This window comes from Scheffersomyces stipitis, chromosome 4 (genome assembly GCF_000209165.1).
Source record: "Scheffersomyces stipitis CBS 6054 chromosome 4, complete sequence".
NCBI classification, from domain to species: domain Eukaryota; kingdom Fungi; phylum Ascomycota; class Pichiomycetes; order Serinales; family Debaryomycetaceae; genus Scheffersomyces; species Scheffersomyces stipitis.
In genome coordinates, this window is record NC_009044.1 from 1,533,366 (window position 1) to 1,548,679 (window position 15,314).

The window sequence follows — 15,314 nt, forward strand, 5'->3', positions numbered from 1 at the left end:
CATGATCTACACTTCATAGATCCTCTATTTGTCTTTCTAGCACTTTCGTCTTGGCCTGGTTGTACTCTATAGGGTATTTTTTCGCTACTCCTATCTGGGTATGATGAGTAGATCTGAGAAAGGGTAAATAAGAGCTTTTGTTCTCGCCCATTTTCAATCTCGCAATTCTCTGTTCAATAGCTGCGAGATCGTTCTTCATCTGGTCGACTTTACTGAGCTTGACCTTCAAAGCCAGATCCTGTCTGACTACAAAATTATCATTATACAATTGCCTTAAGCGTTTTAATCGTGCTCCAAGTTCAGCATTCTTTTCCACCAACATCTGGTTCTGGTTGTTGAGCTTTCCACTGATTTGAGCCTGTAGCACGAGAGATTTGTCTAGTTCAAGTGAATCAAGAGCATGGGATAAAGTATTGGATAAATATGCGGCATGTTCGGATAAACTATTAGGATAGTGGATCGAGTCTGAAGCGAGAAAGGCGTTGAGTTCATCATCATCGCTGACAAGGTACTCGTCATCGGACAGAACCTCTGAGTCGTTATCATTAGTGGCTCCATTGCGATTAGCGGCTGTATTTGTATTTTCAATTGTATTGCCATTTCTTTTTGATTCATCAATTGAACTTTCATAATTGTTTGGGATTGTGTTTCCATTTACACTTCCGTGAGTCCCATTTGTATGGTTCTCTACCTCGGTAACATCTTGATCCTTGCTAGTTACTGGAGAGCTTATTTCAACATCATTCGTCGTGTCTTGTCTATCTACATGCGGAACTCGATCTGAGGGGTCCGCTCGTCCAATCATAGCAATATATATGGATAAGTAGTTGTTTCAGCTAGCACACTTTATGATTTGTAATTCAGAGTTACTTTATTCTGTGAAGAGATGTTCTCACTGTTAAGAATCAGGAATAAAACCAAATGCACAAACAGTTGCGAAAATGCGAATTACTAAATCAGCCAACAAATTCACATAGACAAAATCTACACTGACATACGAGTATCGCTACCAGTGAACTTTATGGAGGAATAGCTTTAAATGGTCTAGCTCTACTTTAACTTGATCACAATTTCAATAATAGTTATAATTACCAAGTATGTCACCAGTCCTCTCTCTTCCTAACAATATGCCAGATTCTCGAGAAGTGCCAAACTCACGTGACTTTCTCCAAATTTCTCTACTAGCCATGTATTCAGTATATCTATACAGACTTCTGTTTTATACTCTATATTCCTGAATTGTTTCTCTCCTCAAATGTCGTTCCAATTGCAGAACTCCGAGGTCTTGGCGCGGTTGAAGCCCTTCGGTATTCTGTTTGAGAAGTCGCTCTCCGACTTGATCAAAGGGATTAGACATCAATCCAAGGAGTCTCCAGAGTCTTTACTGAACTTTCTAGATGTCGTGATCCAGGAGTGCAAAACCGAGCTTTCAACGACGGATTTGGAGACAAAGGCTACGGCAGTGTTGAAGTTGGCATATTTGGAGATGTATGGCTTTGATATGGCTTGGTGCAACTTCCAGATCTTGGAAGTGATGTCTTCAGGCAAGTTCCAGCAGAAGAGAATCGGATATTTGGCTGCGATCCAGCTGTTCAAAAACGAACAGGACTTGTTAATCCTTGCTACCAATCAGTTCAAAAAGGACTTGAACTCGCATAATCACACCGAGATAGGTTTGGCACTTAGTGGCATTGCTACCATTGTTACTCCCAATTTGGCGAGAGACATCAACGACGACGTGTTGATGAAATTGAGCCATTCGAAACCGTATATTCGTAAAAAGGCTATCTTGGCCATGTACAAGATCTTCTTACAATATCCTGAAAGTTTGCGAGTTAATTTTAATCGCGTTATCGCCATGTTGGACGACGCAGACATTTCCGTGGTTAGTGCTACTGTCAATGTAATCTGTGAAATTTCCAAGAAAAACCCGCATATATTCATGACAAGTTTGCCCAAATTCTTCTCCATCTTGGAGGACACCAAGAATAACTGGTTAATCATCAGAATATTGAAGTTGTTCCAGAGTTTGTCGCGTGTAGAACCTCGTATGAAGAAGAAGATTCTTCCGACGATCTTGGACTTGATCCTCAGAACCCAAGCATCGTCCTTGATCTACGAGTGTATCAACTGTATCGTTAACGGCAACATGTTGAGTGCAGACTCTTCAAAGGATAAGGAAACGGCAAAAATCTGCATTAAACAAATTATGGAGTTCTTCAAGACAAAGGACTCCAACCTAAAATTCGTGGGCTTAATTGCATTAATTAGCATCTTGAAGATATTCCCCGTGTTTATGCACAAAGTTGATGGTGTTTCAACTATCATAATGGACTGTCTCACGGATCCAGATCTTATCATAAAGAGAAAAGCATTGGAAATCTGCCATTACTTGGTTCAAGAAGATAATATAGCCGAAGTAGTAAAGGTCTTGTTGTTGCAGTTGATTCCAAGTGATACGAACGCTATTCCAGAGGCTTTAAAGCAGGAAGTCACTTTGAAAATCTTGTCAATAACATCGAACGACAAGTATGCGAATGTGCCCAACTTCAAATGGTATGTGGCAGTATTGAAGGATATCATCAATTTGACTTTACTTCCGCTTCCTTCTTCTTCCAATGCTAGCACGATCTCTCCAGCAACAGCAAACGTCATAGCTGCAGAAATCGGTAAAGAATTCAAAGAGTTAGCCACCAAGGTGCCTTCTATTAGACCCACAATTCTCAACAAAGTGATTGTGGAAGCTGTTCAGGATGTAAGAATCTTGGACGTGTGTCCTTCATTGCTTAGGGACTTCTACTGGATTATGGGAGAGTATATAGACGAGTTGAGATCTCCATCCGAAGAAGAAAGTGACGTTGAAGACGAGGATGATATTGAGGAATCTTCTGTTTTGGACCTTGGCAAGAAGATCCAGATTTTCAACGCGTTGGTAAACCACGATATAGACAAGGTACTTGGTTTATCTGTAAATACCCATTTTCCAATTTCATCCAAGTTGATTACCTTATCTGATTCTAATGTCCAAGTAGTGTTTATCCAGGCAATTGTTAAGTTGTACAATGGCATTGTGACCGATTATTTGGTGCACTATTCAGTTCAAGGGAAATTCAAGCGGGAGCAATTTAATCAATTGGCCCATTATTTATACAAGTTGATCAACTTCCTTGGAAACTGGGAGAACCATAGGAACTATGAAGTTCAGGAGAGAGCTTTGTCGTGGTTGGAATTCTTGAAGCTTTCATTAGAAGCAATGACACATGAAGATATTTCGGCTATCCAGAAATTGGAAAAGGACGAGGTTGAGTATTACAGAAACTTACCGAGATCTGAAGAAGGTGAAGATGAAGACGATGAAGTTTATGACGAAGAATCTTCGGAAGAAGAGGAAAGTGAAAATGACGATACAGACAACAGCATTAAGCCAGTCAGAGACAATGAATACGAAAACTTGAGCTCTTCATCTGAAGAGGATAACGATGAAGATGGAGATGAGAGTGAAGAAAATGGTAAAGACGAAAACGTGGAATATCCTAATAACGAAGTCAATGGTGGGTTTGATGGCGTTGAACATAGTCCATTTCCTGAAACAGATGACTTCCTTACAGAACCTCTGAAAGAGAATAGTTTGCCAATGTTGCTAACACATATTCTTCCATCATTTTTCAAGAGTTATCCTTTGAACCCAATTGCAAAGAACTCACAGAAAAAGATTCCTATTCCAGAAGATTTGAATCTTGACGAGCCAATCTACACCATTCCATTTGATGTGTCTGCTGATGACGTTGACAGTTTTGTCAATGATGAATATGATTTATTCATTGAAGACGAAGTTGATTTACATGCTGAAGAAGCATCTTTGATCAGTTTGTCTAACAGAGGCAGTGACGATGACTTGAAGAAGAAACAGGAGAGATTGGAGAAATTGAGAGATGATCCATACTATCTTGGATCCAAGAAGTCTTCTAAGAAGAAGTCTATTAACAGGAGAGTTCTCTTGGTCGATGAAGACAAGACCCCAAGCCCAGAAAACTTCAGTGAGAAGGGTTCGATTAATTCAGGAGTTGCTCCTGTCAAGGAGAGAAAGAAGAAACCGTTGAAGATGAAGAAGGATAAAGTGGTCATCTTGTCGGAAGAGACAATAGAAGGTGGTCCAGATGAAGAAGAAGATGAAGAAGCCACTGCTGTTAAAGCCAAGTCCAAAAAAAAGAAGAGTAACTTTATGATTGATTCGTCGAATTTGGATAATTTCGATCTTACTTCTTCGGCCATGTCAGAGTCGGTCTCTGGTTTGGACAAGGACTACGAGTACAACATTGATTTGGACGAGTTAAGAAAGAAATTGGCCCTGTCTTCGTTGAAAGACAAGGAGAAGAAGGAAAAAAAGGAGAAAAAGAAAAAGAAAAAGAAGAGTTCCGCTTCTAACGTTGAAAAAATCAAAGACGAGAAGATTATCCAACAACCAGTCGTGGATATTCCAAAGGAATCGCTCAAGGAGTCTTCTCCTGGTGCAGCTGTTTCGATTGCCTCGAATACGAATGTGATTACTGTAAAAAAACCCAAAAAGAAGAAGGGCAAAGCTATGATTATAGAATAGGTTCGTAGTATAGCAGTAACATGTTTAGCATCTAATTAATCGTATAAACATGGGTTGTAAATACTATGTAGTTAAGTTTAGCCCTTGGATACCAAGGGTGTGTTTTCGGTTATGATCTCGGTTTCTGTATCAGTATGGTGGTCGTCCGAAGTGGCAATAGGAGAAACGACATCCTCGTTGAGTTTTGTTCCACTAGCAATGGAGTAGCCAACTCTTTGGTAAGCAGCCAACATGTCTTCTCTGACCTTCAATGACAATTTGGTGACATCCTCATTGGTTACCAAGTTCTCGGTCGAAACTGGAGGCAAGATTTCGATATTGATTTCTCCCCCATTGAAAAATTTACGTTTGGAGTTGAAGATAGTAGAGGTGTTACTGACCACGATAGGCACAATGGGGATACCCGCCTGTTTGGCAAGATGGAAGGCACCCTTTTTAAAAGGCAAGAACTCTAATTCCTCGGTGCCTGATCTAGTACCTTCCGGAAAGATGAAAAGAGCTCTGTCCTGTTTCTTCAATGAAGTCAAAGCCGAGTCCAACACCTTTCTGGCTTTGTCACTCTTGCTTCTGTCTAAGAAGAAGGTACCTGAAAGTGCCATAAACCAACCCAAAAAGGGCACGTACTTCAACGACTTCTTCCCCGTGACAAAATAGCCCGGTTGAAAGATTTTACCCAAAACGTAGATGTCCAAGGCTGATTGGTGGTTGGAGATGTAGATTGCCGGGTTCGAACTCAAGTATTTTTCGTTCTTGACGTTGATCTTCAAGCCCAACGCCACCGAAAGCGAGCTGTAAAATGCCTTAGCTACGGTAAACTGGGAGTACTCGATCTTGTTCACGATTCTCAAGAGAATCGATGCAATGACTCCATACAAGGCACATCCTACGATTAACAGTCCAAACACCACCGACTTGAGGTAGAACTTGACTTTACCCCAGAACGTGTTTTGGGTCTTGGCGAGGGGCAGCGGCATGTTTGTCAACAGAAGACTTCTGCTTTTGTCGTGGAACTGTTGGTAGAAGAAGACAGTGCAATTTCAGAAAAATTAACTATGTGAAAAGTTCTGATGGCCTGTAAGAGTCTAGGGCTTAACTATGGGATTTAAGTATGAGCCGTATTTACTATGGGGTTAGCAGAATCTTAACTATGGACGCACATGTGCGCACACCTGCTTGTATGCATGCGCGAAAAAAGTTTTGGGTACTCTAAGAGAGTATTGGGTGAAGCGTTTGGAATGTGGAGATCAACAAATGAAATATGGATGAAAAAGCGGTGTACCAATTCGAAGAAGTGTAGAAAGCTGGCATCGTATTAGAAACGTCATGTGTGGTCGCATCTTGTTCTTTGCATCGGAAAGTGTCGATTTCGTTGTGTTTTGAACTATTCTCTCTCCGCTCTTCGACATCCCTTGACCATTTCTGGCAAAAATTGCACCCAAAATTGTTCCATTTCCTATTTGAGGATGCTGTATTCGCTTAAATGAACCTCCAGCAAAGACAAGACAGTGGCCGTTCGCTCTGTTCATGACTACGATTGTAGTTTCAGTTATGTGCCGAGGTACAATTCTAGTAGTCTTACTTACATCACACTTGCACTAATGTCCAACATTTCTTCACGTATATTTCACGTATATTTATCTTAAATAAGCTTTGTAGGTAACTCCAAGCGGTAGAACGTAAAATGTCTTTCCACCTTGAATCTATGCCTTCAATGCTTTGATAGCATTTTCGGCAGTGGACTTGGCTGATTGTGGGTTGACTCCAGTGACAACCTTTCCATCGATAAGAGAGAAATCAACAAATGGACCCTCTGGCTCCTTGTAGATGGCCCCAAGCTTTTCAGCTGTTTCTCTTATGGTTTCCAATTTCAAGTCCTTCATGATTTGGTCCACTTGCAAGATGGTTTCACCAACATCAGTGAATCCAGTGATGGTCTTGCCTTGAATAATTGGCTTTCCAGTAGTCAAATCGTTCAAATTGTCGAAGATAGCCGGTCCATGACACACAGCAGCAACAACACCTCCCTTGGCGTAGATAGTAGCAGCAATTCTGTGCAAGTTGTCAGCCTTTGGGTAGTCAAAAAGGCATCCATGACCAGCAGAAGCATAGAAGATGTCATATTCTTCAGGAGTGGTAATGTCAGATGCCTTCTTGATGTTGGCCAAAGCAATGGAAACATCAGAGCTCTTGTTATTGTAGTCTTCCAAGTCCTGACCGTTCAAGAAGTCTGGTTGGGTTGAGTTGTCATCGATACCAAAAGTTCCAGTCTCAGAAGCGAAATCAACGTCAAAACCAGCTTCCTTGAAAATTCTGTAAGGCTCTAATGCTTCAACTAAGAACAACCCAGTCGTCTTTCCATCTGGAAAAAAAGGAGCGCTGTAGGAGGTTATAGCAATTATGGCTCTGGGCATTTTGAAGGTTTTTCTGTACCAATTGGCTTCCGATATTGGGATTATTCACCAACTTCGTCGAGAACATACGACCCTTATATACTGTGGTACCCCAGATTATTGGTTGCATATGTATGCAGTTCGGCTACTTAAGTCCTTCTGGCGCATTAACTATTAGTAAGAATGTTAGGAACCACGCTGTTTATCCGGTTCAAACTGTAGAGGCGGAGATAGTCCATAAGCAAACATACAGATGGTGGAAGAAGTTCCCAGTACATGAGAAAGACTTCCTCCGCAATCTGTACAAGTGGCGGAGATTAACTGGTTTGGTTTGTCATCCAGAGGAATTCTCCTTCTTATGCATGGTTCCACGTTTTCGCATCCATAACTGGAAGCAGAATGGTGATAAAAATCAAATCCATACTTTCTATAGCAAGTGAAAAGTAAGTAAAGAAATTTATCTTGATAGTAGATATTTGATAAAATACAAGTGGTGTTGTACACTGTTCATTGTCACGGCGAACCTCTGGACTACAAATTCCTCCAGAGTATCCTTTGATCTCCGTCAAAGGGTAACAATCTTTCGATAATGGAAGTTGGAAAAGGTAGCAACCCCAATATGCCCCCGTATGCCAAAAAAATGCAATCTTGTCTGAAGAGCATTAAGCTGAAGAGAGTCAATGCTTCATTCTCAACTTGAATTGTTTTTCATGACAGATGAGAAGAGGAAATGAATAAGAAGAGTAAAATATTAATTGGTCCAAAATCTGTCCAAAGAACGATCTGGATACTGGAGGACTCATTTTCAGATCAATTCGAAGACTACAACCTTGATACCCAGTCAAGTTTCGGTACCATATACTTCGACGATTGGCTCGGAATATTCGCAACTAAGTCCGATTCGCGCTACCATGAATTTCTGAAACCGCGATGGATGTCAGGAAGGTTCGGCTTGCCCAATTGGGAATGCATATCGGCGAGAGAGACTCGAACTACCTTAACGGTCTAGTTTAAGCTGTTTATGAAATGGACTCTAAGTATATATATAGAAATGTGATATAGAAACAAATCAATGAGATCGATTTATTCATTGTTAAAAGTGCCACGAAAGTGGTTGGAATATATCTCCGTTGTACTGTTACAAGATGGTAGCTAGTGATAACTTTGAGTTCTAATGTTGAAGTGAAGGTGTGGCAGAACAGAAACACCGTCAAACTGATTACAGCATAGTCAGATTGCCAGAGTTGTCTAACCGACTCAAACCGCTAAAAAGCTGTAACAAAGATAATAGACTGAATCAGCGAAAACATTGATACAGTGAAAAACAAATTTGAAACAGAAATCAGACTGAAACAGCTGCTACTACCAAGGAGAAGTTCATTACATCATTAACTCCAGTCTTAGGCATCCATTTTCCGGCTGGATACCTTCTCGATTTACGTGGAAGCTTCTGGGGCTTCAACGGCCTTCTTCTCTGCCGAATAGTGGTGTCTTGCCCATCTGAAACCTTGACCTATTTGAGCTACTTCGTTGACAAAGTGGCATCCAAACAACAAATAGTTTTTAGGTATAACGGCAACTGAATACTTCATGAAAACCAAAGAGTATAAGATCAACGAACCGGTCATAGGACCAGAAATCAAGTCTGGGTCTTTTTTCAAGTCCAAAATGGCCGCAACAGGGATACCAAAGTTGGAAACTGGGCCCCAGAAATGGGTGGTGCAAACGTATCTCAACGACTGCTTGGAGAACAAGAAGTCTTTGAACTTCTTGAACCCAGACTCGGTAGCTTGTTTGGCGGACATGTTGATTGGTGCTTCAAAGGCGATAATATCCAGTCACTATCGGGGTAATATAAGAAAAGATTTGAGATCGGCACTAATGGATATGCCAAAATTTTCTGGCGGTGTGTTGGAGTCCGTGTCACGTGAGTCCCGAATTTGGTGTACAGTGATAGGTGTGGCAGTAGATTGGTATATCTTTTAATTTTTTTGATGGCCCAACAGTGATTCGTTTCAGAAAAATGGTATTATCATGAAGCAGTTTCATTGTATAGTATTATAAGAGTTTGGGCCACATAGAGTACTTATACGTCTTAAAAAGAATTCTTGAATAAATGGGGTGTGAACCCAGATTTTCTCAGTATATACAGTAGGCTCCGGCTTAACTATGGTACCAATAAACTACACTAGCAGTAAATAAATTTCGAGAATATTATTAAATTAAAGTCTTAAGTTGGAATTGAATGTGATAATCAGTATCACCAAACGATGGACAATAAACATAAAAACCGAGTAAATAAAGCAAATAACGAGTGTATAATACAAAGAATATCGCAAATGAAAGAGAACCATGAACACTGTTCTCCGTTTTCAACTAGAATCGTCGGATCCAGAGGAGCCCATGTTTCGCAGAGTGTTCCGGAATGGATTTCTGGACTGGACTGGTTCTTGGTGCTGATCCTGAATTCTGTATTCCTGAATCTGGGGATCGGCAATTGGTGGGTGGATAACTTGTTGATGAGCAAGTTGTACTTGGGGGTTTTGACCTGAGACTTGTTGGGAAGGAATATGCCCAGCTGTAGAGCCACTGTATACCGAATTATGACTACCAAATGTAGGCTGATTGAACAACAACGAGAGTTGTTGGTTGAAACCAACTGTGAAAGATTGTCCTTGTGATTGCAGAATTTGAATGACATTCTGTGAAATCAGAGGGGCACTACTATTCGGCCAGAGGTTTCCATAGTTTTGCTGCTGAGTAGAAAGATTAGGTGCGCTATACATACCATCTCCATGTATTGGGACCGGCATCTGACTGGAGATTGGCTTGGCTAACGATGGTTCAACTGTCATAGACCCAACGCCATAAGATATAGCTGAGTCTGTGGATGGTTGTGATCTCTTTGTAGGAGTAAGCTTGTTGTTGTATTTATCGTCATCACTTGGAGAACTAAGGTAATAGGGCAAATTCTCTGGATTTGTTAACCAAAAAGGATCGTTGAATTGGAATCCATACAAATATTCAAGCTCTGGACTTTCCAAAGGATTCTCCGTATTTTCTAATGGTTGCTCACTTTGTCTCCCAGTATTGAAATCAAATACTTTAAGATTTGTATCTTGGTCCCCTGAAAGTAGATTATTTTGCAGCACCCTTCTTCTCTTCTTTTCTGATAACTGCAGAAACTTGTCCTCTTGTCTTTCGTAAATCATTTTGATGTAAATTAGAACTCGATCAATCAAATATCTGATGTTGGCAGACCAAAGTTTAGAAATACAGTTCAATCTGGTTGAGATCCTGCTATCAAAGTTCGTCAAAGTATTCAAATTAATCTCAATATGCTTGAGCAATTCGTTGTTTAATAAAGAAGATGGATTATTATTAACAAACAATTTAAATTTGCAATGAAGAAATGTGAAAATCACTATGATTCCTTGGTAGATGAAGGACGTAAGAAACGGAAAGTACACACGGAATACCCTTTCAAATTTTATTAGAGAATTCACATCTTGTTGGGAACTTTGATTCTCTATCTTCTCATCTTTTGGAGCGAGTATATTACCACTTGATCTCTTCCTTGGAGGGATTGTATTCTTTTCAAAAAACTGGTTCAAAAAAATCTCGACAAAATAATTTAACAATTCAAAACTTTGAAGTATGGAATTGACAAATCTTTCAATAATAATGTTGTGCTTTTCTTGGTCTTCAAATTTCTTAAGAAATGGTTCAAGTAACTTGGCTCTGTTTATGTAGAGAGTTATCAAATCCATTAAAAGATTGGTTTGGTCTACTTTATTCCACTCTGACTCTCCTTGTGTTTTATTTGTCCTCAATATATCATCATTAAGCACCAGTTCCAATTTTGCTATCTCTTCCCTAAATTTTTCTTCTAAAGGTAGAACTTCCTCAATAGTGAAGTCAATCATGAAGTTTTCAATCAACATCAAATTTGATAGCCTTAAACACTCACTTAATCCAATTTTTAATGTTGTGTAGTTTATTTTATCCGAAAGTTTTTGATTTCCAAGTTCAGAAATTTGACCATTCACCTGAATTGATATTGGATTTGGCCTTCCTAGGACAGAACATATTTGAGCTGTTAGATTCTTCAAAGCAAACCAAATTTTTCTTCTGTCATCGTCTTCTTCATTGTCTGTTTCATCTGATTCATTTATTTTATCAGCGGACATTCTCTCAGGAATACTCAAAGAAGGAGTTCTCTTCACTTGTCCAATTACATGCAATCCGATAGAATAAGCAATTGAACAAGTATGAAACATCATCGACCAACATTCTTCAAACTTATGTTCAAGAAATAACCATTCGGTACATAATATGTAAGCCTGAATAGTGAGCAGAGACTCATTAATCAAATTATGCCGAAGCTTTTCAAAACTGTTGTACAATATGTTCTTAGATAAGTAGTTTCTGAATTTTCGGATGTTTTTAGAAGAAGATGCTGGAAGTAATTCAAGATCCAAGAATTCTTTGGGTGTCAATTTTTGAACAGAAAGTATCAAAATCAAATAAAGCAAAACCAAATCATCATCGTACTCCCATTCCTTATCCTTTAAATTTGGGTATGCCTTTAAAAATTCAAAAACTTTCAGTTGGGAAATAAATGTGCCGTAATAATTATTCTTTTCGAAGAATAGTTCAACTAGCCTAATTATAACATTGTAATTCCATCTCTGCAAATCTTGAAATGTGTCCGAATCAGAGCTAAAATCTGGATCATCATATTTTAGTAAAGCAAGAATTAAAGTTGGTAATTTTTTCTTGAGCAAACTTTGTTGGATTAAATTGTTTCCCTTTGATTCTTTACTTGAGTCGTCATTTAATTTTTCCCATTGAGCTGAAATTTTCGATTCGGAAGAAGTAGAAGAATTATCTAATACGTCTGTATTTGCAAACATCATCCTTGCCTTTTTCAAAGCTTGGTGAGAAGTAATATCACTTCCAGTGCTTGAAGAAACATTTTGTAGCTTTGAAATTCCATCTGTGTTATTTTCTTTTGCTTGGGATGCTCTTCGTTGTTTTGCAAATTGAGCCTCAATCCCGTAAATGTCAGATTGCGGAAAGAAGAATTTTTCATCTGTCTCAGATTGATCTGGTGGGATCGAGATCGGAGCAGCATGCAAGTCTTCTGACCTTCCCTCTTGAACGATAGGCACGGGCTGTTGATATTTTAACATACTTGGATTATTAGGGATGCCTGTTCGGGAAATCTGTTGGTTCAACCGTAAATTCTCCTGCAATAATTGCAAATTTTCGTTTTTCAACAAGTCCAATTCACTTCTTAGGCTGACAAAACTAGCTTCGGTAGCATCCAGATTATGTTCGATCGTTCCAGTTTGTGGAGCTGCAAATCCCTGTTGAGGAAAATTTTCTAGGGCCCTACTCATGTTGCTCGAAGTGGCTGCGAAATCTAATTCTTCTTCATTGATTTTGATATTTCTAAATGTAGGAGGAAATTCGCACGGTATGGATCTCTTAATGCATTGGTTGCAAGGTTTCAACTTGTTGCACTTTATCTTCTTCCTTCTGCAGGAGATGCAAGAGATAGGTAGAATGTCTGTCATGATTAGTTGCAATTTGATTAGTTGCGGCGTATGTGGTCCGAAAAATAAAATATTTAGCAGCCGATCGCAACACAGTTTATCGCAAAAAAAGAAACGACGTCTAGATCAAGGTGCGGTAACAGGAATTTGCAAGGAAAGCAGAGACAGCAACGTAGATTGAGAATGGAAATGGGCTTAATTAAATAGGTTCGACTGTATGATAGTGTCGCCACCGATGGTAACACGGTTAAGATTGTCCGTTTAGTAGGAAATCTGCTTTCGCGGTAATAATATAAGGTCCGAAGGAATAAAGCTTAGTGACCCTTTGCAGATATTATTTAGGCTGAAGCTAGAACAGAAAACAAATATTCTGGAACAATCTTAGACGTCTAAACTGTGGGAAATGAAAGTACCTCGGCAAGAAGCGGGAGAGAGTCACTATCTGAGATAGCTGTAAGTAATTATTAGTTAGGAGTTTGGTGCCGAATACGATTATGCTCTTGTGCTCACAATTTGTACTCTATTGTAGACTCTAGTTACCACCTTGGGATTGGGAGTATATCTATATTTGTGATGTTTTGGATATCTAGGAAGATATTGCAGAGGTAAGTAAAATAACTCTTATTAACGTTTTCAATTGGATGCTATTCTTTTCAGTGGCTCTTTTGGTGAAGTGCAGCTCCAATGGTGGTTGACACAAACGGTTCAGTTGTTTGACAGTTCCTTTCTTTTCTCTTAAGCAACGGCGATAGTCAAGTTTAATATGGAATGTTGTTTAGTACACAAAAATTAAACTTTTTAAAACTGTTCCCTGTTGCCATTCGAACTCTGACCAGTGTTGCTGATATTTATCAGGGGTGATAATGAAAAACAATTGGCCAATTGTCGGCTTTCTTGAATGGGTCTATTGTGGTATTTACTTTTGAAAGGAGCTGGCTACCGACAATATGTATGTTCGTAGTTGTTGCGTTGTTGGTTTTTAGTATCGTATGGGCTGCCCCAAGAGGCTTGGTAAATACTGCAAATATTTCTCTATACCAATTGAATCCTATGTGATTAAACTAAGTTCTATCTAGAAAGAACGAAGTGTTTGAAAAGGAGTTTGAATGGATTCAAGTATACTTCTTCCAATTTATTTTTGCACTTGAAGAAAAAACTGCCCTCGAACGGAAGTCCGATCCAATTTATAGACACGAAAACGTTGATGTTAGAACAATATAAAACTAGCTTCTTGTCATGATTTTCCTACCGTAATGTATCAGCAAACGTCTATGCATCGAACAGTACAATATAATTTTCCACAAGTAGGATGAGTCTAGACAAATAGTAGTTTGGTTCCGATTGAATGTGGAGCACCTCCAGTATCTGCAGTCTGTATAGCGAATTGAAGCAATCACGAACCCCAAACAGGAGAAGAATCTCAGCAACTATCAGATATCCTGTCATGGATCAGATAATACTGTAGAATTCCTGGCTCTTACTAAGAATGATAGTGGGGCCAAGCTTAATTGCAAATAATTACTTGTAATTAGTCAGTATTTACTGGGGCGCTGCTACTACAATCTACATAAAGACAGAACAGTATACGCACATATTCGAAAATAGAACTAATTCAGTCCCAGGTCATCTTTGCTCTTAGAATGGCAATGTACGGACATTCTATTCTATTCTACAACAGAGTTTATTATTTGGAGTCAGGCAAAAAACTGTGTTGGTCACATTTGGAAGCTCCACACTAAGGCTTGAAGGAAAGGCTGGCTGACAAAATAACATTTGTCGGCTGCAAATACGTGGTTGCTCTCTACAGTGGATTAGTCTGCCATCGGCCGAACTAAATTAGGCAGATACGATTGATAAACAGACTATTGTTTGCCAGTTTGTGGTGGAAGATTTGCATTATGCAAACTTAAATTGCTTACGGACGAGTAGAGCAAAGTGAAGCAAACCTAAAATAATGACATCTGAGGACGGCTCAAGCATGACGCAAGGGTGTTCCAGAGTTAACAAGTCCGGTGGCCATGCATAGAAACCAGTTCGAGTTTTTTAGCCCATACAAAACGGGACGGTTATACTGTAATTACTAAGAGGATTACGCGAAAGTAAAGTTTTACTAATCCCGCACTAAATCAAAATATGCAGAAGGTCAAATCCGTGATTAACAATGACATTTCCAGACCTGATTACTTCTTGTGCACTATTGCCGAAGTCTTAAACAGGAACCATTGGGCAAAGTAAAAGTCAGCTACGCCACTTGATTAGCTATCCAGTCGGACGATCGGATAAAGCAAGTTATTACCATGATTATCATTCAAATTAGAGCCCATCGCCAGTTCTAGACATCGGAAACTATTTCGAAAAAGCAATGCCCCCGGTTTTAGGCTTGAGGCTTTTTAGGGTTGAAAGATGATTCTCTCGCTTATGGTTCCTGAAGTTGTCACCAGTTCTATTCAGCCGTTCTAGGTAACACCGTCCGGACTTTGGCACATTGACTTGTGCCCGTCGTGTCGCTTCGGAATCATCATTTATGTCAAACCCCATGAGCTCCGGGTTATTTTTTTTCTCTACGTCAGTCGTTGGCTCGTAAATGTTGCCATCATAAGGATAGACAGCTTGTGTGATTCACGACTTTTATGAATAAGCGACGGAGTTTGACTTTACCAAGGCTCAGAACAAGAGAAGAGAAGGCTCAAAACACCTATAGATAGTCGGAGAAGAGATATTCTACAATCATGATAGAAAATACCGCGCCGCACCACTACTAGAAAA

The 15,314-nt window shown here is 39.5% G+C and overlaps 6 protein-coding genes across 6 annotated transcripts; 1 reads left to right on the top strand and 5 right to left on the bottom strand. All coding sequences in view use genetic code 12, as the record gives it.

The window, feature by feature from the left end:
* Nucleotides 1-13: 13 nt before the first annotated feature.
* On the bottom strand, nt 14-805 carry PICST_31727 (predicted protein; the record flags this gene model as incomplete). The annotated part of the gene is made up of 1 exon (XM_001384560.1): nt 14-805. One exon carries the CDS (start codon nt 803-805, stop codon nt 14-16), a length of 792 nt encoding a protein of 263 aa, XP_001384597.2.
* Nucleotides 806-1,255: 450 nt separating this feature from the next.
* On the top strand, nt 1,256-4,441 carry PICST_44719 (clathrin assembly complex AP-3 adaptin component; the record flags this gene model as incomplete). The annotated part of the gene is made up of 3 exons (XM_001384213.1): nt 1,256-2,852; nt 3,033-3,301; nt 3,623-4,441. Coding segments are annotated over 3 exons (2,685 nt in total), but the record flags the coding sequence as incomplete, so codon positions are not given.
* A 159-nt stretch (nt 4,442-4,600) lies between these two features.
* PICST_77657 (predicted protein) lies at nt 4,601-5,614 on the bottom strand. The gene has a single exon (XM_001384561.1). The coding sequence runs from the start codon at nt 5,569-5,571 to the stop codon at nt 4,675-4,677; it is 897 nt and encodes a 298-aa protein (XP_001384598.2). The 5' UTR covers nt 5,572-5,614; the 3' UTR covers nt 4,601-4,674.
* Nucleotides 5,615-6,297: 683 nt separating this feature from the next.
* Nucleotides 6,298-7,008, bottom strand: PICST_59509 (predicted protein; the record flags this gene model as incomplete). The annotated part of the gene is made up of 1 exon (XM_001384562.1): nt 6,298-7,008. One exon carries the CDS (start codon nt 7,006-7,008, stop codon nt 6,298-6,300), a length of 711 nt encoding a protein of 236 aa, XP_001384599.1.
* A 1,415-nt stretch (nt 7,009-8,423) lies between these two features.
* Nucleotides 8,424-8,792, bottom strand: PICST_44835 (predicted protein; the record flags this gene model as incomplete). The annotated part of the gene is made up of 1 exon (XM_001384563.1): nt 8,424-8,792. The coding sequence occupies one exon, from the start codon at nt 8,790-8,792 to the stop codon at nt 8,424-8,426; it is 369 nt and encodes a 122-aa protein (XP_001384600.1).
* A 567-nt stretch (nt 8,793-9,359) lies between these two features.
* On the bottom strand, nt 9,360-12,569 carry PICST_31732 (fungal transcriptional regulatory protein; the record flags this gene model as incomplete). The annotated part of the gene is made up of 1 exon (XM_001384564.1): nt 9,360-12,569. The coding sequence occupies one exon, from the start codon at nt 12,567-12,569 to the stop codon at nt 9,360-9,362; it is 3,210 nt and encodes a 1,069-aa protein (XP_001384601.2).
* Between the last annotated feature and the right edge of the window lie 2,745 nt (nt 12,570-15,314).